Consider the following 22,266-nt stretch of genomic DNA (forward strand, 5'->3'; position numbering starts at 1 on the left):
TGGCACAAAAAGCAGGGCCTTTCCAGTCGTGGCACCCATCCAAAGAGATGCAACCAGCCTTACATTTATGAACTTCAAGAAGCTGAGGAAGGCCATTTGATTCCAGCAAGCTTAACGGAAACCACAAAACTGTGAGTTCTATCCAAGTAAGTTGTTCTGTTGGTACAAAGTCTTATACCTGCACAATAGGGTGTAATCTCTCTCACCTCTCCCTATACCCCACAATCTGTTCTGGGGACTTGCGGAAATCCCCAGAACAGATCTGGGAGGAGGACGACATGGGGATATGAGGAAAGGGGAAGTTCCACTGGGCTTTATCAGAGCTTTTAATCATTTGTGAAAATGTTGCCGTTTCTTTGTAAAACATGGTTTTACTGAAAAAGTTGTATACTTGGCTGTTCAGTGTAAACTTTCCAGATAGCTTTTAAAGTCACATGCAGAGCACACAAGTGTTGTTGGTGTTTTTAAACTCACATAAATGAATGTCTACGAAGCCAGATGATAATTCATTAAAGCAGAATTGTTGCTAATTAATTCACTGCTTGTAGTAGCACTTTGGAAGCGCTCGATCACATACACAGCTGGCTGCAAGCTTTGCAAATAATCCTGTAACGCAGATGGTGAGACGCTTTAGTGAACTCAAGCCAGAAGCAACGATTCAGACTACTGTACGGTTTTTCCGGATTCTGTAGCAAAACACTGCACCGCCTCCAAGTTGATGGGAGATTCCCCAACCAGATATTTGGGGCAGATGGGAATTGTAGCGCAAAAACTGTGGACAGCACCAGGTTGGGCGAGGCTGATCTATAGCAGAAGGGTTGGCAAGCCTTGCATGTGAAGCCTGCGGGATTTCATCCACAAATTTCGGCGTGCAGTAACGCTGGACGACTACTATCTGAACTTGGGAAGCAGTCGGCAAAAGGGATCGAGGATCGGAAGCGCGCGGGTTGCAGAAACTTGCTCTTCGGCCTTGGGGTTTGCTAAGGGCGCACGGCTGCTCCAGCAATGGGTCAGCGATGGCTCCGAGCAGACCCCACACCAACATGTGGGGGTTTTAAAAGTGCGGAAAGCTTGCAAACCTTCCGCTCCCTTGCATTCCCATCTGCCCCGAGGAAAGGGGGCTGGCTGAGCGTCTAGTGGCGAGGGGGCGAGGGGGGGAGGCGAGACTAAAAGGCAGCCACGGAAGCGGGAGAAAGCGCTTTTGTCGACCCGATGGCGCGCCGGATTCGCAGGAAGCCAGAGGGACGGAGAAAGGGGCGAAAACAGTCCGATCGCCTCTATCCTGGGGGTGCTCTGCAAGAAATCCTGGGTGTGTGTGTGGGGGGGGGGTGTTCAGACGGAGAAGAGGGAGGGGCAGCCGCAGAAGCAGGGGGGAAGATGGGGCGACGGGCGCGCAAAGGCACCTACCTTCGAAGGAGGGTGGCCGGGGCAACATCCACAACAGCAACGAAAGGGAAACGAAAGCGAAAGTCGCGTCCCAGAGACCGCCCACTTTGCGAAAGGAAAGGCCGGAAGGAGAGGAGGGGCGGGCGGGGAAGTTGGGGGGGGTGCAATGTCGTTCCCCCCCCCCACATGCGCACGATTTGCATGCACACCAAAGGTTACTCTGGGTTGCTGGAGCGCACGGAAACGCATCAGCCCAGAGGAGCCAAATCCTTCGATCCCGCTCAAGAAAATATTTGAGGGGCCCGACCCCAAAGCTATTCAAATAGTATGCATGTGCTGTGTCATGTGATTGACTATGCGGGGCTGGACTTACTCCCCCCCCCCCATATTTTATCCAAGTTGCAACAACCTCACCAGTTCCATCACGAGTTCCTGCCTCAACCAGTTCCAACAGTTAAGAGCTGTTGGATAGAGGTTGGAGGGGCACCTTTCATGGATGCATTAGTTGAGATTCCTGCATCTCATGGGGTTGGACTAGATGACCGCTGGGGATCCCACCCAACTCCATGATGGCATCGAAGCACAAGAACCCAAGGGGGATCAGTCAATCAATGTAACCTCCATGCACAGAGGTCACTTAACTCCTAGTTAAGTTATTATGTGTGTGTAGGGGTGTGAGGAATTCCTCCTTGGGGAATTCCCGGGGCACCTGTTTGGTCCAAGCTTGCAAAGATTTTACACCATGAGTAAGCAAACCAAGGCCAGGGGGCCGGATCTAGCCCAATTGCCTTCTAAATCCAGCCCACGGACAGTCCAGGAATCAGTGTGTTTTTACATGAGTAGAATGGGTGCTTTTATTTAAAACGCATCTCTGGGTTATTTGTGGGGCATAGGAATTCGTTCATTCCCCCCCCCCCGGAAAAAAAATATAGTCTGGCCCCCCCACAAGGTCTAAGGGACAGTGGACCGGCTGCCTGCTGGAAAAGGTTTGCTGACACCTGTTTTACCCCCTCAGTCTAACCGATGCAGCCTGAACAAAATAAAAAAATTCCTTCCAGTAGCACCTTAAAGACCAACTAAGTTAGTTGTAGGTATGAGCTTTCGTGTGCATGCACACTTCTTCAGATACAGCCTGGTTCACAGCCAAAGCTATGGGTAAAGGACCCCTGACAGTTAAGTCCAGTCACAAAAGATTCTGGGGTTGCGGCGCTCATCTCACTTTATTGGCCGAGGGAGCCGGCGTACAGCTTCCGGGTCATGTGGCCAGCATGACTAAGCCGCTTCTGGTGAAACCAGAGCAGCGCACGGAAATGCTGTTTTCCTTCCTGCCGGAGCAGTACCTATTTATCTACTTGCACTTTGACGTTCTTTTGAACTGCTAGGTTGGCAGGAGCAGGGACAGAACAACGGGAGTTCACCCCGTCGCGGGGATTTGAACTGCCAACCTTCTGATCGGCAAGCCCAAGGGCTCAGTGGTTTAGACCACAGCACCACCTGTGTCACACGCCTGAGAAGCTCCTAGTGGTCAAAACCGACTTATGCCCTGGAAGCCCTTTCAGAAGCATGAGGCTAGCTAGCAGTGTTCACATAGCAGTTGAAATGCACTTTGTTCATGCTCAGAGATCCTGCAGTTTGCGGGTAGCCGTTGTGGAATCACAAATGTATTTACATACTGCCTTTCCTCCAAGGATCTCAAGGTGGAGCATGTGGTTTTCTCCCGCTCCATTTTATCTTCAAAACAACCCTGGGACCTTCTCTTTTCATGATTCAACATGCTGAAAGGAAGACACTTGGCAGCACTCCTGCAGGTGCGGGTCCAAGGGCAGCTTAAAAACCCAGCATGCTCTTCAGCCCCTCTGAACTAATTCTTTGTGAGCTTCCTAGAAGAGGGGCCCGGAGAGCAGCAACACGAGAGCAGGGCCTTTTCTGTGCTGGCTCCTCGCTTGCAGAATGCTCTCCCCAAGAAGATGGCTGGGAGCCATGGTCATACATCTTTAGCTGCCAGGCAAAAACACTTCTCCCAGGCCTTTGGCTAATCAAACAATCTATGGCCTTTTAAACTGTGTGGGGATTGTTTGTTACTATGATATGTATTTTTGTGTTTTTATATTGTAAAGCATCCTGTTATCCTTGGGTGAAAGGTGGTATAGAATTATTATTAATTAGGCATGGGAAAAGACTGCTTCAAAACCCCACTCAGCCACAAAATTTACTTGCGTCTCAGCCTGACTTACCCCACAGGGGTGTCATGAAGATAAAATTGGGGTGAGGGGAAAGAAACCATGTAGACCGCCTGGAGATCCTTGAGGAAAAGCAGGACATAAATGAACTAAATTCTGTGGACTGGTTTGTGAGTAGCTGCAGATGACGTTCGCAGACACACACACAAGCATTTTTCTCCCCTGCAAACCTTAGGGCCCCCTTCCATTAATAATGTGTGTTTGCTAAGCCACCTTTCAGAATACTTTTCAAGCCTGGAGTGATGCTCCTCAAAATACGCTCTCTTAGTAACAACTGCACAAAATGATTTAATTATTTGCAAACAGCAGGAGGGAGAGTCTGCTGTTCGCTTTTATTCTGCTTTTCTGAGAGTCTCTCCTTCACTTTGGGCGAATTGCAAGCGTTTGAGACAGAATTACTGAACAGGGACAAGGCAGCAGGAAAAACTACAAACCAAAGCACCAAATAATGCAGATAAAAGTCCACACATCAGAGAAAAGGGGTGTCAGTGTGTGCCAGGGACTGCCTCTTTTTTTAATCCAAACAGCACGAACTCCAGCCTCTGGTTCTTCTCAATACAGTATTACGCTGGCAAGGATATCCATTCCATTCTTATTCCTGAGTGAGATTTATCCGAGAGTCTCCACATCCTTGCAGCGATTCATAATTCGGACTATCAAAACTTTCCCCTCCCCCAAATGTTCGGAGCTTTGCATCCTTCTTGGTGAGATCTTTCCTTGATGGGAGTTGAGCAGCCACTTGCGCTGAAATCAACTTAAGAAAGCTTTCTCTGTCTCTGGAAGGCAGGGTCACTCTCAGTCTTCCTCCTCCTCCTCCGCTTCAAAGACGGCTACCGCACACTGTCCAATCGGGACGTAAGCGACGACATCCACTTCTCCCCCGCCCTTGCTGGGCTTCTGGAAATGAATCTCCAGGGCTTCACGCATCAATTCCTCATCCAGGACGTCTGGAATCCCCGACAGCAGGACAGTCCGAGCGCAGACCGAAGGACGGAACTGGAACGGGGAGAAAGAAAAAAGAGGATTTTGTTGTCGGCGTCCATCTGCCTCGGGAGACAAAGAAGGACCGCCTCTGGGGGTGGTCGAACCGCCGCGTTAGCATCACTGAAGTGACCTCCCTGGGGTGCAAGCCTGGGCAGTGTGGACGGAGGTCCTGGGCTGCCCAGATGACTAGACCTCCCCTCTCTCAGCCTCATTGATGGGGTTCAAAGGAAAGCAGAGCAATACGTCTGGCACCAGCTTGGCCACGGGAGTTGTTGGACGGAGGCGTACAAGACGCCAGCCAAATGTCTTAGGGACTCCATTCCTTGGTCTTTTACTTCTCCCAAAGATATCCTGCAAGGCAGTAGAGGTTGAGGACCAGAGCTTTCTCCAAGATGGGCTACCTTCCTAGGTACGTCATGTCAGGAGTTCAGCCTACACTCGAGTAGGACCCTGGCAGAGACACATGCCCAACTGGCATGTTCCCTCCCTCCTGGTCTTTCGTTCGGGAGCCTCAAAAGCTTTCTGCTGCCCAAACATCACAGCGACCGATGCCAACCAACACCAGCACTCTTAGGGATCCGCAGAGTTTGCGCATCATGCGCGTGACAGACCTCAGCAACTCAGCATTTATTTACATATAAACACACATGCAGCACTGCAACATGGCTCCCTCTCTCTCTAGTATCAAGACAGCAAAGAGAAAAAGAACAAAGGACAATAGTCCCACTTCATGGAACACAAACATCCTGTTTCCGTCACTTCCCACTCTGTGGAGTCAAAACATACACCGTTGTGTGATAGACAAAAATCCCATGACTGCAATCATGGATCAGGAATTCTAACACGTCATGTGCTGAAACCATCTTTTTAATCATTGGACCCACTATTTTGGGTTAGAAGTGAAATTCAGAATTTTGCTGATGTAGCAGACTGCGCTGGTTAAATCCCTGACAAAATTCCGGACTATTTGTATCGTCCGCTCAATCTGCCGGAGCCTGTCTTTGCACGCAGGGGAAATCCCTAGCGCACAATGAATGATGATGCCAGAGCTGAAGAGTCCTGGTTGCTTTTGCTAAATGCAAACACTACCACCAGCAGCAGCAACGAAAAACATGAAGATCCAGGAACCCAACATGCATCTGATTTTGGACAGCAATGCCGCTGCATGGTTTGGTTTCCTGAGGTCAGCACTGCTGTTGTGGTAGAGCCCTGGGGCAGTTGGCCAGGACCCCATTGAGCATGAGGGACCCTTAGGGACTGCCCATCCCATTTCGCCGTCTGAGGAGAAACAGGAAGGTGCCACACCCTCCGCCTGAAGCCTCGTTTAACTGAGGTTGTAGATTCTTGGTTCTGGCAGCAGGGCGAAGTGAGGAGAAAAGCCACAGCTGCTTTTCCCATGGTGGTGGTGGCACTGCCCCTTGGGATCCTGCCGCCCGAAGCGGCCATCTCCGTCCACCTCATGGGAGAGCAGGCCCTGACCCAGCTTGTCACATTCTGAAGCAATGCACATAGCCAAATAATAATAATAATAATAATAATAATAATAATAATAATAATAATAATAATTTATTTATACCCCACCCTCCCCAACCAGAGCCAGGCTCAGGGCAGCTAACACCAACAAAATCACAGTAAAAACATAATAGGGGGGAAAGGGGGGGAGAGAAAGAAAAAACACCCCAATTTAAAATACAGGTTAAAATGCAGCTTCATTTTAAAATAACTCACCTGCAGCTCTGCGATTTCTCCGCCAACATAGTGTGACAGCTTGACTGTGTGAATCTCCTGTCCGATGGGCACTTGGTACAGACCTTTTTGGATAAGCCCCTTGGCCACTGTAGAAGGGGGAGAGGCAAAGAAAAGGCGAACATTGCGACTTTCCATCTCACTACTTTTAAAAAACGGTGCAGCTCTAACTACCCAAAGCGTAATACAGTGGTACCTTGGTTCTTGAACGTAATCTGTTCTGGAAGTCCATTCGACTTCCGAAACATTCGAAAACCAAGGCGCGGCTTCCGATTGGTGCAGGTGCCCCAGAAACAATAGCTGACAGCAGCATCGGACTTTTGGCTTCTGAAAAAGGTTCGCAAACCTGAACACTGACATCTGGGTTTGCAGCATTCGGGTTCCGGTTTGTTCGTCAACTAAGCCGTTCGAGAACCAAGGTTCTACTGTAGTTGCCATTTGGCAGAAGGGACTCTTGTATTTTGTACAGCACCTAGCACAAAGTTTCTTCCGAATGAAGATTATCATGTATTGTGGGGTGGGAGAAAACAAGCCCATTCACAGGGAAATTAAACGACGTGCTTGTTTACACCCTGGCTGTAAAATGAGCAGCAGCTCAAACAAAAATATGGCAGTTTTGGTTTAAAATAAATCTTAATTCGTAGATGAGCTGGAGATGGTCCAAGAAAGGGAAATCAGGACGATCACCTCCCTTGCGACAAAAATAATTCACTGATTTTTGAGGTAAGCAAGCCACCTGCCCCTTCCCACTGCCTCTTCATCTATCTCCTCATACCTCCATCATCCATAAACGTCAGCACCACGTGGCCAGTGTCGCTCAGCCGCTCCACGCTGAACACCTCGCCTCCCATGTTCTGCCGCTTGCTGAAAAACAACTCCAGCTTCTCAAGCAGCCGGTCCTCAGGCAGAGAGGAGGCCATGATGCCAGACAGCAGGACCCGGCGCGGACTCTTTTCCAGGGAGATCTGTGCGGGATGGGGAAGAGGTCTTAGGAAACCAGAACGGCCGCATCATGGCACAGCTGAGGAAAGAAGTCCATCGGGGAAAGGAGAAAATGTGGGGTTGGGTACAGGCCACCTCCCCCCACGCAAGCCACCTCAAACAGTAGTGTGGTTACGGTCTGGCTGGAGGCAGAAGTGGCAACAGCCGGGGAACCCCCTAGGCCTAGGGAACCCCCAGGGGAAGAAGGCTCAGAGCAGGGCAAGGATGAGTGGTCAGCAGCAGAAGAGGAAGTGGACCGGAGGGAGGAGGCGTCAGCAGCAGGAGAGATGACAGGGTTTAGTGAGCTAGAAGAAGCTGTGCCAGAGAGCAGTTCTAACTTGGAGGCAGAAGCGGAGGCTGGAGAGGAGGCTGGCCTAGAGGCAGGTGGCTGAAGAATCCAGGGCCTCCGGGAAGAATGGCAGATGAAGGTGATGGACTACATGGAACTGGCGGAAATGACTGGCAGAATCCGAGACCAGGGAGAAGAGTCGGTGGAAGAAGATTGGAAGAAATTTAAAGTTTATTTACAGAAATATTCTAAAATTAAGGAATATTAGGAGGAGGCTGGAATGAAGCTATGTGACTTTAGCAGAAGTATTATAAAGGATTAAGTAAAAATAGATTATTAATGGATGAAAGGAGGGAAGGTGAAGTTACATTGTATCAGGATAAAAATTGGGAAGGATGGAAAAGATTTGTTGAAATAGTTAATTGAACTAGAATACAAAAAAGGGAGGTGTGAGGTCGCTGAAACAAGTAAATGTTAATAACATTGAAAGTATTGTGTGTGTTTTTTAATTGTTTTTGTTTTGTTTTTGTTATGTATATGTAGCATTTTTGGTTTTTTTGTATTGTATTGTATTGTATTGTTCTGATATGTTTAATTCTTTTTTTTTCTTTCTGTAATTTTTCTTTAATAATTTTTTTTTTTTTTTTAAAGAACCCAGGGCCTCTCCCCCTCCTGCTGTGGCCAGTTCCTCTCTCCCCTGGTCTCCTAGAACTCACAGAGAAACGAAACAGCCAGAGCAGAGGGTGCTTGTGTACAGATGCAGTCTGACACAGCATATAACACCAGGCCTGAAAGACCTACACTGGCTCGCAGTACGTTTCCAAGCACAATTCAAAGGGTTGGTGCTGACCTTTAAAGCCCTAAATGGCTTCAGTCCTGTATACCTGAAGGAGCGTCTCCACCCCCATCGTTCGGCCCGGACACTGAGGTTCAGAGCTGAGGGCCTTCTGGCGGTTCCCTCCCTGCCAGAAGTGAGGTTGCAGGGAACCAGGCAGAGGGCCTTCTCAGTAGTGGCACCCACCCTGTGGAACACCCTCCCATCAGATGTCAAGGAAATAAACATCTCTCTGATTTTTAGAAGACATCTGAAGGCAGCCCTGTTTAGGGAAGTTTTTAATGTTTGATGTTTAATCGTGTTTTTAATATTCTGTTGGGAGCCAACCAGAGTGGCTGGAGAAACCCACGCAGATGGGCGGGATATAAATAATAAATTTGCTATTCTTCTTCTTCTTCTTATTATTATTATTGGAAAGACCCTGGAGAGGAGGAGTCTTAGTGGATACCAGGAAGACAGGGATCTTCAGTCCTCCTAACTGCTTCATCGGGGCAAGGCCTCCTAGAAAGAGTGGCTGAGACCATTAGGCCTGAGCTGTGGTCTGTTTTCTGGAATATTTAAAGCTAAATCTAAAGTTGCCTGATTGACTCAGTGGTGGCTATCTAGTCTTTTATATATCATATGTGTTTGGATTATTAATGTATTTGGAGGACATTGTATGGTTTTATTGTTTAAACTTATGCCAGTGAAAGCCAATAACAACTGCACTGGCCTCGGGCGATATGTTGTTTTTGTTGCTGACCTACGCTTGACTCCAGCCCTGACAGAGTGCTATCACAGTTGCATGGATTGTAGCCTAACGGCATGTACTGCAGAGGTGCAGAAAATGTGCTGAGTGTGATGCTAAGTGCAGCATTCAACTTCCTGGGAATGTTAGCTTAATTTTTTAAAAATAATACAGTGGTACCTCGGGTTAAGAACTTAATTTGTTCTGGAGGTCTGTTCTTAACCTGAAACTGTTCTTAACCTGAGGCACCACTTTAGCTAATGGGGCCTCCTGCCGCCGCCACACGATTTCTGTTCTCATCCTGAGGTAAAGTTCTTAACCCGAGGTACTATTTCTGGGTTAGCGGAGTCTGTAACCTGAAGCGTCTGTAACCTGAAGCGTTACTAGAAACCAGATTTCTAGTTACAGCATTAAGATTCGATAAAGAATCCGAACTTTCCCGTTCCAGCCCATTTTCTGTTTCAAACGTTCCCAATTACAATTACCCCCAATCACCCCAAAGTTTGGATGTGCCAGATCCGTATTGTGGGTCGTTTTACAGATGCAGAACCCACCTCCAAGGATGAGGGCACGAGTAACACCATTGGCTCAGCATTCACATTCACATAGCTGAATTCATCCAGTTGAACCCGGTGCTGCTCCATTTCAATGATCCTAGAGGCAACTGACAGGGAGGAGTGGGAAAAGAGGTCAATTCAACTCCAACTATCTCCTTCCATCCATATGTTTTCCTATCTGTCAGTTCGTAAAGGTAAAGGGACCCCTGACCGTTAAGTCAAGTCACGGACAACTCTGGGGTTGCGGTGCTCATCTTGCTTTATTAGCTGAGGGAGCCGGCGTCCAGTTTCCGGGTCATGTGGCCAGCATGACTAAGCCGCTTCTGGCGAACCAGAGCAGCGCACGGAAACGCCGTTTACCTTGCCGCCGGAGTGGTACCTATTTATCTACTTGCACTTTGACGTGCTTTCAAACTGCTAGGTTGGCAGGAGCAGGGACCGAGCAACGGGAGCTCACCCTGCCATGGGGATTCGAACCGCTGACCTTCTGATCAGCAAGTCTTAGGCTCTTTGGTTTAACCCACAGCGCCACCCACGTCCCCATCTGTCAGTTCAGCAACCCAGAATTAATTCCCATCCTCCTTTAAGATGGAAACACTATTTTTTTTGTCCATGTGTGATTGCATTGAGGGGTGTGTGGAGTGTTAGGGGAGAGACAGGGCGCATCATGCTCCTTCTGGGGTAGCTTGTCCACCTTTGGTCCCTACTCTGCACCCCAGGAATGGCTTTGACTAGCTGGTTAAACGAGTCAAGGGTAGTCAATGGATCTCAAACCCTCGGTGACTTAGGGACTTCCCCTGTATTCAAAGACAGGCTCTGGCAGATTGACCGGACAAAACCAATGGTGGGTCCAGAGGTGAAGAAAGCATTATTTGCATGTTCTATACAGGGAAGTGAGGGGCAGGTGAGTCTCATCAGCCTGGGAAGGCAGCTCATTTGGAAGAAGGAAAACTCGGATCCAAAATCTCTGCTGCATTGCAGGATATCTTCAGGAGAAGAAAAGGCTACCAGCCTTTCTCAACCCGTGGGTCCCCAGATGTTGTTGAACTACAACTCCCATCACTAGCTAGCAAGGCCAGAGCTCAGGGCTGATGGGAGTTGTAGTCCAACAACATCTGGGGACCCACAGGTTGAAAACCACTGGGCTAAGGAGTAAACTCTACAAAAATCCAGAGTGGAATCCCTAAGGTGGTTGGATGGCGTCTTGTATGCCTCCTTCTGGCAACTCCTGCAGCCAAGCTGGTGACAAATGTCTTGCTCTGCTTTCCTTCAGATGTAAAGGTGATAAATAGCTATACAGTGGTACCTCGGGTTAAGGACATAATTAGTTCCAGAGGTCCGTTCTTAACCTGAAACCGTTCTCAACCTGAGGTACCACTTTAGCTAATGGGGCCTCTCACTGCTGCCGCCGCGTGATTTCTGTTCTCATCCTGAGGTAAAGTTCTTAACCCGAGGTACTACTTTCGGGTTAGCGGAGTCTGTAAAGCCACTTCCGGACCTGGCCAGGAGGTGGGGTGATCTGTTACGATCCCTTCCCTATAGCGGAGGAGCAAGTCCCATCACTAGAGATAAAAGTGGTTGGGAATTTATACAGGATTCCTACTGCTGGCAAGGGGCTGTTTGAAATCACCCGCAAAGAGCCTTTGGGTTGTATTCAGCTAACTATTACTCAGAGTAGATCCATTACAATGAACGGGTGTAAGCTAGTCATGGCCATTAATTGCAGCGACCGATTAATGTGCGTCATGGCGCCAAACCCAGAAGTGACCCAGAAATATCTCTGAGCCAAAATGCTCCCAATTGCCTGTCTCTGCCTGCTCTTAGGTCCCCCAACTAAGGGCCACCCCTGTGGCATTTTTTCGGGGTCATAATTTTAATCCGACAGCTGCTCCTACCCTCATGGCTTTCAAAAGTGATGAGAGCCGATCCCCCAGGCACAGGGTATCGAATCTGTGACCGGGCTGTCAAACGGTTAGGCAATGTTTCCTCCTTCACTTCTTCCACGTGGCCTTTAAACACCATCGTCCGTTCAGGTAGGTTGGTTGGCACCTGGAGAGTTGGCAGGAGAAAGAAGGTTGATATGAGAATGGGGGTTTTTTTCCGCCAGGTTTTGCACTCTACAACAAACTCTACTGTGAGTCAGAATTCCAACTGGATGTATCTCCCACGCATACTCTTCTTGTTTTGTATTTCACGTTGCCTCTTCTGATTAAAACTTTTAAATTAATAAGTAACTGTAGAACTCAGCTAGCAGATAGTTTAAGGGAAATGTTAAGGAAAGGACAGAGCAGTTCTGTGCATAGGCAGAGATTTTGCCTTGCAACTGAACAAACACCACTAGTCTTAGTTGGTTTGCAGGGCAGAAAAGAGGAATAATAATAGGAATTATTATAATTTAATTTCTTTCTTTCTACATACATACATACATACATACATACATACATACATACATATGCCACCCATCTGGCTGGGTTTCCCCAGCCACTCTGGGTGGCTACCAACAGAATATTAAAAACACGATAAAACATCAAACATTAAGAACTTCCCTAAACAGGGCTGCTGTCAGATGTCTTCTAAAAGTCAGATAGTTGTTTATTTCCTTGACATCTGATGGGAGGGCATTCCACAGGGTGGGTGCCACTACCGAGAAGGCCCTCTGCCTGGTTCCCTGTAACTTCCACTTCTTATAATGAGGGAACTAGCAGAAGGCCATCAGACCTCAGTGTCCGGGCAGAACAATTGGGGTGGAGAAGCTCCTTCAAGTATACTGGGCTGAGGCCACTTAAGGCTTTAAAGGTCAGCACCAACCCTTTGAATTGTGCTTGGAAACGCATTGGGAGCCAATATAGCTCTTTTAAGACCAGTGTTATATGGTCTTGGCAGCAGCTCCCAGTCGCCATTCTAGTTGCTAGATTAGTTGTAGTTTCTATGTGGTAGCCCCACATAGAGCGCATTGCAGTAGTCCAAGTGGGAGATAACCAGAGCATGCACCACTCTGGCCAGGCAGTCTGCGGGCAGGTGGGGTCTCAGCTTGCATACCAGATAGGATCTCAAGAGGAATTATGACTGGGATTCAATGGCTCCTTCCGGGAAAGACACAAGCTTGCCTACGTGATTAAACTAGCCTATTTCTCAGGCCACATGCTTCCCCACACCCAGTACCTTGTGGAGCTCTTCTTGGGCCACCTGAAACCTTTCCAGCTGCTCCAGTTCATTTTCTAGAGCCAGTTTCTCTTGTAGCAATTGGCGTTTTTCCATCAGCGCCAACTGAATCTCTCTCTGCAGGGAAAAGATGGTGATCTATTAAACAGGGAACACAAAGGATGTCTGCCAGTGCAGACAACCTGTAAACCCAAGATGTGCCCAAGATGTGTTTGGACTCCATCTCCCATCTATGGGACATTTAAAGTACAGTCAAACCAAGAGTTTGCTACATAGGCACATTTTTACGGTCTGTTATTGGGATGCGGGTGGCGCTGTGGGTTAAACCACAGAGCCTAGGGCTTGCTGATCAGAAGGTCAGCAGTTGGAATCCCCGCGATGGGGTGAGCTCCCGTTGCTCGGTCCCTGCTCCTGCCAACCTAGCAGTTCGAAAGCACGTCAAAGTGCAAGTAGAGAAATAGGTACCGCTCCAGCGGGAAGGTAAATGGCGTTTCTGTGCACCGCTCTGGTTCGCCAGAAGCAGCTTAGTCATGCTGGCCACGACCCGGAAGCTGTACACCGGCTCCCTCAGCCAATGAAAGTGAGATGAGTGCCGCAACCCCAGAGTCGGTCACGACTGGACCTAATGGTCAGGGGTGCCTTTACCTTTACCTATTGCATTTCAATATTTTACCATAAGCTGCCCAGAGAACATAGTTTGGGGGAGGCATGCAATAACTGCAAAAAAATAAATAGGTAAAAAGGTAAAGGACCCCTGGACGGTTAAGTCCAATCAAAGGTGACTATGGGGTTGCGGCGCTCATCTGGCTTTCAGGTCGAGGGAGTCGGTGTTTGTCCACAGACAGCTTTCCAGGTCATGTGGCCAGCAGGACTAAACAGCTTCTGGCACAACAGGACACCATGATGGAAACCAGAGCACATGGAAACGCTGTTTACCTTCCCGCCACAGTGGTACCTATTTATCTACTTGCATTGGCGTGCTTTCGAACTGCTAGGCTGGCAGAAGCTGGGACAGAGTCACATGGATTCAAACTGCCGACCTTCTGATCGGCAAGCCCAAGAGGTTCAGTGGTTTAGACCACAGCACCACCTGCGTCCCTGAGAAACAAGTAAAAACAGGCTTATCACATAAGTTACACAGTTTGCATAATTTATTATTACGTACATGTGTTAATCTGGGGGTAGGGTGCCAGAGTCCAATTTTCTGAGAATCTCAGCTCTCTACCTTTCCTTGAAGCATGTGTTTGGCCTACACAGCTGCAAGAAAAGCCTGAAGTGTTAAGTTGTGGGTGAACATATCAGACAACACAGCGATTCTTCAAACAGCTCTTGTTTATTCACAGGCCAGGACAGAACTGAACTGAAGGGTTCAGTCAGCCTGCTTATATAGAGCTCCAGTACAATGTAACTGTAACAATTTTCTAAAACTATCCAATCACTGAACGCCACTTTCAATCCCTTATTTGCATAACTATCTACAGTATCCCCCTGCTGGCCCAGGGTGAGAACTTCAGTACATAACATGAACATACATCAGCAACACCTGGGGAAATATCAGAAAGATGGAGGAAAACACGGAGGATGATTTGCTGTGGTCGTATTTCCCCTCCTGACCTTTCACAGTGACTTGCAAAATAAAAGGATGCAAAATAAGAAAATGGGTGCTTATGTTTCATCAGAACGACTGCGTAACTGAACATCTCTCAGTGCAGGACTGGGGTTACACTGATGAATAATTTGCTTATATTTAAAGAAGGGCTGAGGAACCTGTAGCCCTGGTCTTAAAAGGTCTGTACCTGGAAACCTGCTTTGTGGGGCTGAGACTCTTCTTCAAGCTCCTGGAGTCTTTTACGCAGAAGCTCAGTTTCTCTCTCGAGTTTTGACGCCTCTCGTTCGCTCTCTTTTCTGCCAGCCTCCAAGGAAAACCGGTCAGCCTCCAATGCTATGCACATATCCTAAAGGTGACAAGTAGACGTGTGACAGTCAGAAAGGATAAAACCAGGAAAGGGGAAATCTGAAGAAAATGTGTGTATTTTTTTATCCCGATGAATTTTTCTTAAACTTTCCAGTAGGCAAAATGGGAAATTGAGAATATCCAATCAGAGTGATGCTCTTTAATACTATATGAGAAAGTTTCTGTCCACATAATATGTTTCCTTTTGTTTACTACGAAGTTTGTGTTATCTATTCTTTCTTTCAGCTTTTCAGGTGGCAAACACAAATATTAAAGAAGCATAACGGGGAGCTCCCTCTCTAATACCAGGTATATATTTACATTTTTGCTAGCACAGAAGTAATGCACTTATACTTTGGGGGCCACAGTCCTAGGCATGCTAACCTCGGGGTGCTCCCCACTAAACAGAATGGATTTTGCTTCTGAGTAAACATGCAGAGAATAAATTTAAAACCAGGGTGGATTTGATTTAAATCAAATCAAATTGATTTAAATCACGAGTCAGTAAGACTTGATTTAAATCAATTTTTTTACAGAAGGACTCATTCTTGCATATTTACAACCAGAGGAAGTTTTCATTTTTGGAATAAATTTTCAGAGTAGTTGTTTACAGTTATATCAAAAATTACTGATTTGGTTATACTATTAGAAAGACATAGACAGATAATTATGAAATTATTGAAAGGTTTAATAAGTTAACTGTTTATATTCTGACAACTTTTCTGCTGTGGTTAAACAATTTTTTTTTAAAAAAAGAAAAACTTAGATTGAGTTTTAGCACACATGAAAAACTTAAAACAAACCCTTATTTCCTGATGAATAGCCTTTGGAGTAGAATGTAACTTAAATAGAAAACTATCTTTAGAAAGATTTGTCATTCCAAAAGCATTTTATTTTTAAAACTCTGATTTCATTTTTTAAATGATTGGTTTTTATCCATCCTGTTTAAAATGAAAAGCAATTAAAAATAAAATAAATATAAAGGAAAGAGCTTTGAGGAAAGCCTCCGTACACCAACACATCTCACTTTCGACATGAGAGACAACTGCTGTTTCCAAAGAAGAGTACCTGCCATTTCAAGGTTTGTTCTGCTGCCAGTGTCTCCAAAGACTCACTTGTTGAAATTCTTGGACTGGGCAGGTAGATGAAGGAGTCCTGAAGAGCAGAACAAAAGGATGTTCGTTCACAGCCCAGGGCCTCCAGCCTCCACGCAACAGGAGCGCAGAGGCGAGTTCAAAAACTTATGGAACATGGTGGGGACGGAGAGAAGGGGACTAACTTTTTATTATTTTTATTTTTATTAAAGCTTTATTGCAGAACAATTTACACACTACATAAAAAAACAACACAAACCAACCAACACCATACCCTCATAACAACTAAACACGAACAAACAACATATCATTTGGCATCACACACACTTTTGACTTCTGATTCACCTCACTGTACTTTTTACACATTATTGGTCTATTCACACTTCCTTATTTTTTTAACTGTTGCATATCAAAAGGAGATTTTTGCCTTTATAATTTCCTCATTATTCAAGATTCAATCCAGACCTGTCAGGAGATTTTCATTATCACAATCCTTTTTTAGATATTCTTTGAATAATGTCCAATCTTTACTCACTTTCTGGTTTGAGTTTCCTCTTAATCTCCCAGTCATTTTCGCAAGTTCTAAATATTCTATCATCTTCGCCTGCCAGTCAGTTTTTGTGGGGGTTGAGTCACCTTTCCAATTTTTAGCTATTAAAATTCTGGCCGCCATGGTTGCTTACATAAAAAAGTTTCTAAAGATTTTTTTGTATTTTGGTAGACATCATGCCTAACAGAAAGGCTTCTGGGGGTTCTTTGAAGGCAAATTTAAATATCTTTTTGGGTTTGTTATATATTATGTCCCAGAATTCTTGTATCCTCACGCAGTCCCACATGTGCAGGAAGGTATCTACCCCCTTTCTGCATTTCCAGCAAACATTTGAGTTCTTTTTATACATCTTGACCAGTTTGAGAAGGGGACTAACTATTGATCACTTGGTAAATATATCAACTTCTTGAAGTAAATGCACAGAGCTGCCCAAACTGCCGTGTGAGGCGGCGACTTGCATACAGTCATACCTCGGGTTGCGAACGCTGCGGGCTGTGCATTTTCGGGTTGCGGACAGCGCCAAACCCGGAAGTACCAGAACGGGTTACTTCCAGGTTTGGGCACTTGTGCATGCGCAGAAGCACAAAATAACGTCACGCACATGCGGAGAAGCACCAAATCGCGGCATGCGCATGCGCAGCGCTTCAGGCTGCGAACGTGCCTCCTGCACAGATCACGTTCACAACCAGAGGTATCACTGTACAGTGGTACCTCGGGTTAAGAACTTAATTCGTACCGGAGGTCCATTCTTAACCTGAAACTGTTCTTAACCTGAAGCACCGCTTTAGCTAATGGGGCCTCCTGCTGCTGCCACGCCACCGGAGCACGATTTCTGTTCTCATCCTGAAGCAAAGTTCTTAACCTGAGGTAATATTTCTGGGTTAGCCGAGTCTGTAACCTGAAGTGTATGTAACCCGAGGTACCACTGTACTTGAAAGCGGCACTCTTGAATCAAGGTTTCTCAGATCACTCTGAAGGAAGATGCAACAAACATGTTTAGCAGAGAGGCATACAGTGTTGATATGGAAAAGGATCTATTCTCTAAAGAGCACACACCAACAGTGGCTTAACCGTGGAGCAGGGGATTACAGGAATATATAGAGGCGAGCAAAACAAGCCAAGGGAGTCGCAGGATTCCCTCGTGGGATTCATCCAAAGACAAGATCAGTGGACAGCAAACAGTGTCACCCCCTATTAGTAATAAAGTAAGGTTAACTGGGGACACGGGTGGCCCTGTGGTCTAAACCACTGAGCCTAGAGCTTGCTGATCAGAAGGTCGGCGGTTCGAATCCCTGTGACGGGGTGAGCTCCCATTGCTCGGTCTCTGCTCCTGCCAACCTAGCAGTTCAAAAGCACGTCAAAGTGCAAGTAGATAAATAGGTACCGCTCCAACGGGAAGGTAAACAGCGTTTTCATGCGCTGCTCTGGTTTGCCAGAAGCGGCTTAGCCATGCTGGCCACATGACCCGGAAGCTGTACGCCGGCTCCCTCGGCCAATAAAGCAAGCTGAGCATCGCAACTCCAGAGTCTGTCATGACTGGACCTAATGGTCAGGAGTCCCTTTACCTTTACCTTTAAGGTTAACTTGGGACGCAGGTGGTGCTGTGGTCTAAACCACTGAGCCTAGAGTTTGCCGATCAGAAGGTCGGCGGTTTGAATCCCTGCAACAGGGTGAGCTCCCGTTGCTTGGTCCCAGCTCCTGCCCACCTAGCAGTTCGAAAGCACACAAAGTGCAAGTAAATAGGTACCGCTCCGGCAGGAAGGTAAACAGCGCCAGAAGTGGCTTAGTCATGCTGGCCACATGACCCGGAAAAACTGTGTGCAGACTCCCTCGGCCAGTAAAGCGAGATGAGTGCCGCAACCCCAGAGTTGTCTGCGACTTAACTGTCAGGGGTCCTTTACCTTTACATTTTTATGGTTAATTGGGAGGATCTCAGCTGCCAGTCCAAGGGGTTCGGAAGGACTGGATAGCTGCTGCTAGCCCCGGACGGGCAAGTTAAATATGGATGCGACTTTTGCACCCGAGCAAGGGAACCAGTGGCACTAATTAACATAACACACAGCCTTGCAAGGAATCCAAGGAAATCAATGGTGGGTATTCTCTTCTTCACGCAGCATAAAATTAACTCATGTCCATGTGCCACCACCCAAGGTGGAAATGCCACTGGTTTAGGAGGCTTGAGGAAGGGCTGGTGAAGTCTATCCACATGAAAACACAGTCCTGATTACATTTAGCGTTCATAATTTCAGCAGGATAATTTAAGGAGGTCATTTTGTTGCTGCTGTTCTTAAAAAATACTTGATGTCTTACTGCAAATAGCTCAGAGGTTTCCCAGCAGATCCTGGGCTCATTGCGCTACATTTAAAGTAGCAAACTAAGGAATGCTGGTGTAAGTTTTGATCTGTTTTACTATTTTAATTTTTTAATTGTATTTTTTCCTTGATTCCCTTGTTTTTATCTTTTTCAAAAGCACTTTGAGATTTATTTATTTTTACAATCAAATGGCCTATATATTTTACGAAATAAATAAAAAAATACCACTTTAAACCTTCATGGCTTCCCCCAAAGAATCCTGGGAACTGTAGTTTGTTCAGGGTGCTGAGAGCCGTTAGCAGACCCCTCTATTACAAAGGTTTGATATCCAGAATTCCCTTGGAAGAGGGATTGATTTTTAAATCATTCTGGGAACTGTAGTTCTGTGAGAGGAATAAGGGGTGCCAAACAACTCCCAGCAGCACCCTTAGCAAACTACAATTCCTAAGATTCTTTGGGGGGGGGAGCCAAGATTATTTAAAGTGGTATGATATTGCTTTAAATATGTACTGCTTAGTCCTCATCCATCCTCTGGGTGCCACACAGAGGCAGATTCTTAGTTGCCTATCTGTTGCCTGCTTACCTCCTCTGAATCCATCCTGTTGACACACCTGGAAGAAAACAGAAGGGCTGAGTTTGCAGTGCACTTTAATACAAAACAGAGCTAACCCAAATACCACCCAGGGCGGGGGGGGGGGGGGAGAGAATGTAATTCGGTTTTATTATGCAAATATGCGTCTGCTTTGCATAATTTATTCTGCTTCACATACCCTAGTGTTTCCCAACCTGGATAAAGACGGGAGTTTTAGGGATCTAAGCTCTTTGTGCTGCTCTAGGGCAGTGTTTCCCAACCTTGGATCTCCAGCTGTTTTGGACTACAACTCCCATGATCCCTAGCTAGCAAGATCAATGGTCAGGGATGATGGGAATTGTAGTCTGAAAAACAGTTGGAGACCAAAGGTTGGGAAACACTGCCCTAGAGCAGCACAAAGAGCTTAGATCCCTAAAACTCCCGTCTTTATCCAGAGATTCCTTGTTTCCTCGCCTCCGTTTCCCTGCACGCTGCCATGCCTCTCTTCCTCGGTCATACGGACTAGAAACCTGACGCCGGAAAAGTCGAGACCCGCCATGGGAGAAGCCAGGATTTTTGTTGTGGGGCAGAAGCTCAGTTTGCCATGTATTGATTATTGATTCGGGAGGGCAGCTGCCACTCCGTCTCCCCCCTCTTGGCTACTCCCATGAAATCCGCCCTGCTTGCTGCACTCACAGTGCCCGGTCCCGAACCCCATGCAATGGTTACCCACCCGCCCCTACGGAGGAATCATCCTGACCTCGCCCTATGGTCCGGCGTCGAAAGGCAGGCGGCGCGCAGAGGGCGCGCACGGACACCTCTATCCAAGCGCAAAGCGGATCGTTTGGGTGCTGCGGTTTGGGGACAGGAGCGGATCAGGCCTACAAGCTCCCCCCCCCCCCCAAACTAGCGCCCTTACCTTTCTCAGCAGCTGCCGGCCTCCTTGCGCCGCTTCCACTTTCGATTTCCAGCTGTTAAAAGCCTCCTCCCCCAAGCCAAGCCCCGCCCCGAAGCGTGAAGTCTGCTTCCCAGGCAAGATGGGTGCGCCTTTGTGGCGTTGGAAGGGATCCCGGGTCATCTAGTCCACCCCCCCTTTGCCATGCAGGAATCTCAGCATAGAATTGTAAGAAGGGATCCATTTGGTCCCCAGAGTTTGTGTGTTTAATCTGGGATTTCCGAGGAGCAACCTTCCAGTTTCGGATATCTCAATGGAGAGATTGTTTTGGAATAACGGATTGCCTTGTCTTTAAACTTTTCCCGTTATCCTTGCTATATAGATTGCATGTCTAATATCAGAGTTCAGCATAGAAGTGTTTAAATTGCAATGAACATGTGCAAAGTGCCCCCACCACAAAATAAATCAGCACCCACAGCTAAGCAATTATGTATTTACTAGTGGTGTGTGTGTGTGTGCGCATCTTATTATTTTCATGGGCTATTGACAGGCTTTCTTCACTCCAGAGTAGAGCCGTACTCTGCTCATGCTCAGAGGTGCACTGTCAACATTTCAGAGGGGCAGCTCGACAAGAGAAAAGCACTGGAGAACAATGTTAGCAATGGATTTGCTCAAGTGCTTCCATTTGTTCTGCACTTCCATGCGAACCATGTCTGGAGGCGGTTGGAGGATGGATGGCGGCTAACAGATTGAGGTTGAATCCTGACAAGACAGAAGTACTGTTTTGGGGGGACAGGAGGCGGGTGGGTGTGGAGGATTCCCTGGTCCTGAATGGGGTAACTGTGCCCCTGAAGGACCAGGTGCGCAGCCTGGGAGCCATTCTGGACTCACAGCTGTTCATGGAGGCGCAGGTCAATTCTGTGTCCAGGGCAGCTGTTTATCAGCTCCATCTGGTACGCAGGCTGAGACCCTACCTGCCCGCCGACTGTCTCGCCAGAGTGGTGCATGCTCTGGTTATCTCCCGCTTGGACTACTGCAATGCGCTCTATGTGGGACTACCTTTGAAGGTGAGCCGGAAACTGCAGTTAATCCAGAATGCGGCAGCTAGACTGGTGACCGCCGAGACCATATAACACCAGTCTTGAAAGACCTACACTGGCTCCCAGTACGCTCTCAGCACAATTCAAAGTGTTGGTGCTGACCTTTAAAGCCCTAAACTGCCTCGGTCCAGTATACCTGAAGGAGTGTCTCCACCCCCATCGTTCTGCCCAGACACGGAGGTCCAGCACCGGGGGCCTTCTGGCAGTTCCCTCATTGCGAGAATCCAAGTTACAGGGAACCAGGCAGAGGGCCTTCTTGGTAGTGGCACCCACCCTATGGAACGCCCTCCCACCAGATGTCAAAGAGAAAAATAACTACCAGACTTTTAGAAGACATCTGAAGGCAGCCCTGTTTAGGGAAGCTTTTAATGTTTAATAGGTTATTGTATTTTAGTGTTCTGTTGGAAGCCGCCCAGAGTGGCTCGGGAAACCCAGCCAGCTAGGCAGGGTATAAATAAATTATTATTATTATTATTATTATTATTATTATTATTATTATTATTATTGGCATTCATCTGTCTTGAGAGACAATGGAGTGCTCTTCTGGGAATCGCTGAAGAATCACAGTACCTACTGTGACTGCAAAGACCCATAACTGGTAACGGCTGCCAATCACGTTGTTTTGGCTGCACTAGCAGCAGTGAAGTAACCTCCCTGGGGCACTAGCCTGGGCAGTGTGCCTGGAGGTCCTGGAGTGCCCAGACGACAAGACCACTGATGTGGTCCAAAGGAAATCAGAGGAGTACATTTGGCACCAACTAGGCGGGGACGCAGGTGGCGCAGTGGATTAAACCACAGAGCCTAGGACTTGCCGATCAGAAGGTCGGCGGTTCGAATCTCCGTGACGGGGTGAGCTCCTGTTCCTCGCTCCCTGCTCCTGCC

At 47.3% G+C, this 22,266-nt stretch overlaps 2 protein-coding genes across 3 annotated transcripts in view; both read right to left on the bottom strand.

The window, feature by feature from the left end:
* The window catches only part of LOC309327968 (uncharacterized protein), a 28,679-nt gene extending 27,180 nt beyond the window's left edge, over positions 1 to 1,499 (bottom strand). Inside the window, exon 1 of the mRNA XM_081837671.1 lies at positions 1,408 to 1,499. The gene's annotated coding sequence lies outside the window, so the exon portion shown is untranslated. The remainder of the gene's footprint in view (positions 1 to 1,407) is intronic.
* Positions 1,500 to 3,913: 2,414 nt separating this feature from the next.
* IFI35 (interferon induced protein 35) lies at positions 3,914 to 20,327 on the bottom strand. 2 transcript variants are annotated; one of them, XM_081838116.1, is made up of 10 exons: positions 20,150 to 20,280; positions 19,402 to 19,429; positions 15,930 to 16,016; positions 14,704 to 14,862; positions 12,908 to 13,024; positions 11,641 to 11,794; positions 9,743 to 9,852; positions 7,132 to 7,321; positions 6,339 to 6,445; positions 3,914 to 4,622 (listed from the first exon to the last, which is right to left on the bottom strand). In XM_081838116.1, the coding sequence occupies exons 2-10, from the start codon at positions 19,414 to 19,416 to the stop codon at positions 4,422 to 4,424; spliced, it is 1,140 nt and encodes a 379-aa protein (XP_081694242.1). In that variant the 5' UTR covers positions 19,417 to 19,429; positions 20,150 to 20,280; the 3' UTR covers positions 3,914 to 4,421. The 2 variants fall into 2 exon arrangements, with proteins under 2 accessions (XP_081694242.1, XP_081694243.1); XM_081838117.1 differs by lacking the exons at positions 15,930 to 16,016; positions 20,150 to 20,280 and adding an exon at positions 20,309 to 20,327.
* Between the last annotated feature and the right edge of the window lie 1,939 nt (positions 20,328 to 22,266).

This window comes from Podarcis erhardii (genome assembly GCF_964252035.2).
Source record: "Podarcis erhardii genome assembly, chromosome: 13".
NCBI lineage: Eukaryota > Metazoa > Chordata > Lepidosauria > Squamata > Lacertidae > Podarcis > Podarcis erhardii.

Excerpts from the sequence above, each read along its gene's own strand:
- IFI35 (XM_081838116.1), bottom strand. Across the intron at positions 13,025-14,703 it reads CCCACAAAGCAGGTTTCCAG|AGAGAGATTCAGTTGGCGCT; the intron begins GTACAGACCTTT and ends TTTTCCCTGCAG. Across the intron at positions 9,853-11,640 it reads CACTTTTGAAAGCCATGAGG|TTGCCTCTAGGATCATTGAA; the intron begins GTAGGAGCAGCT and ends CCTCCCTGTCAG.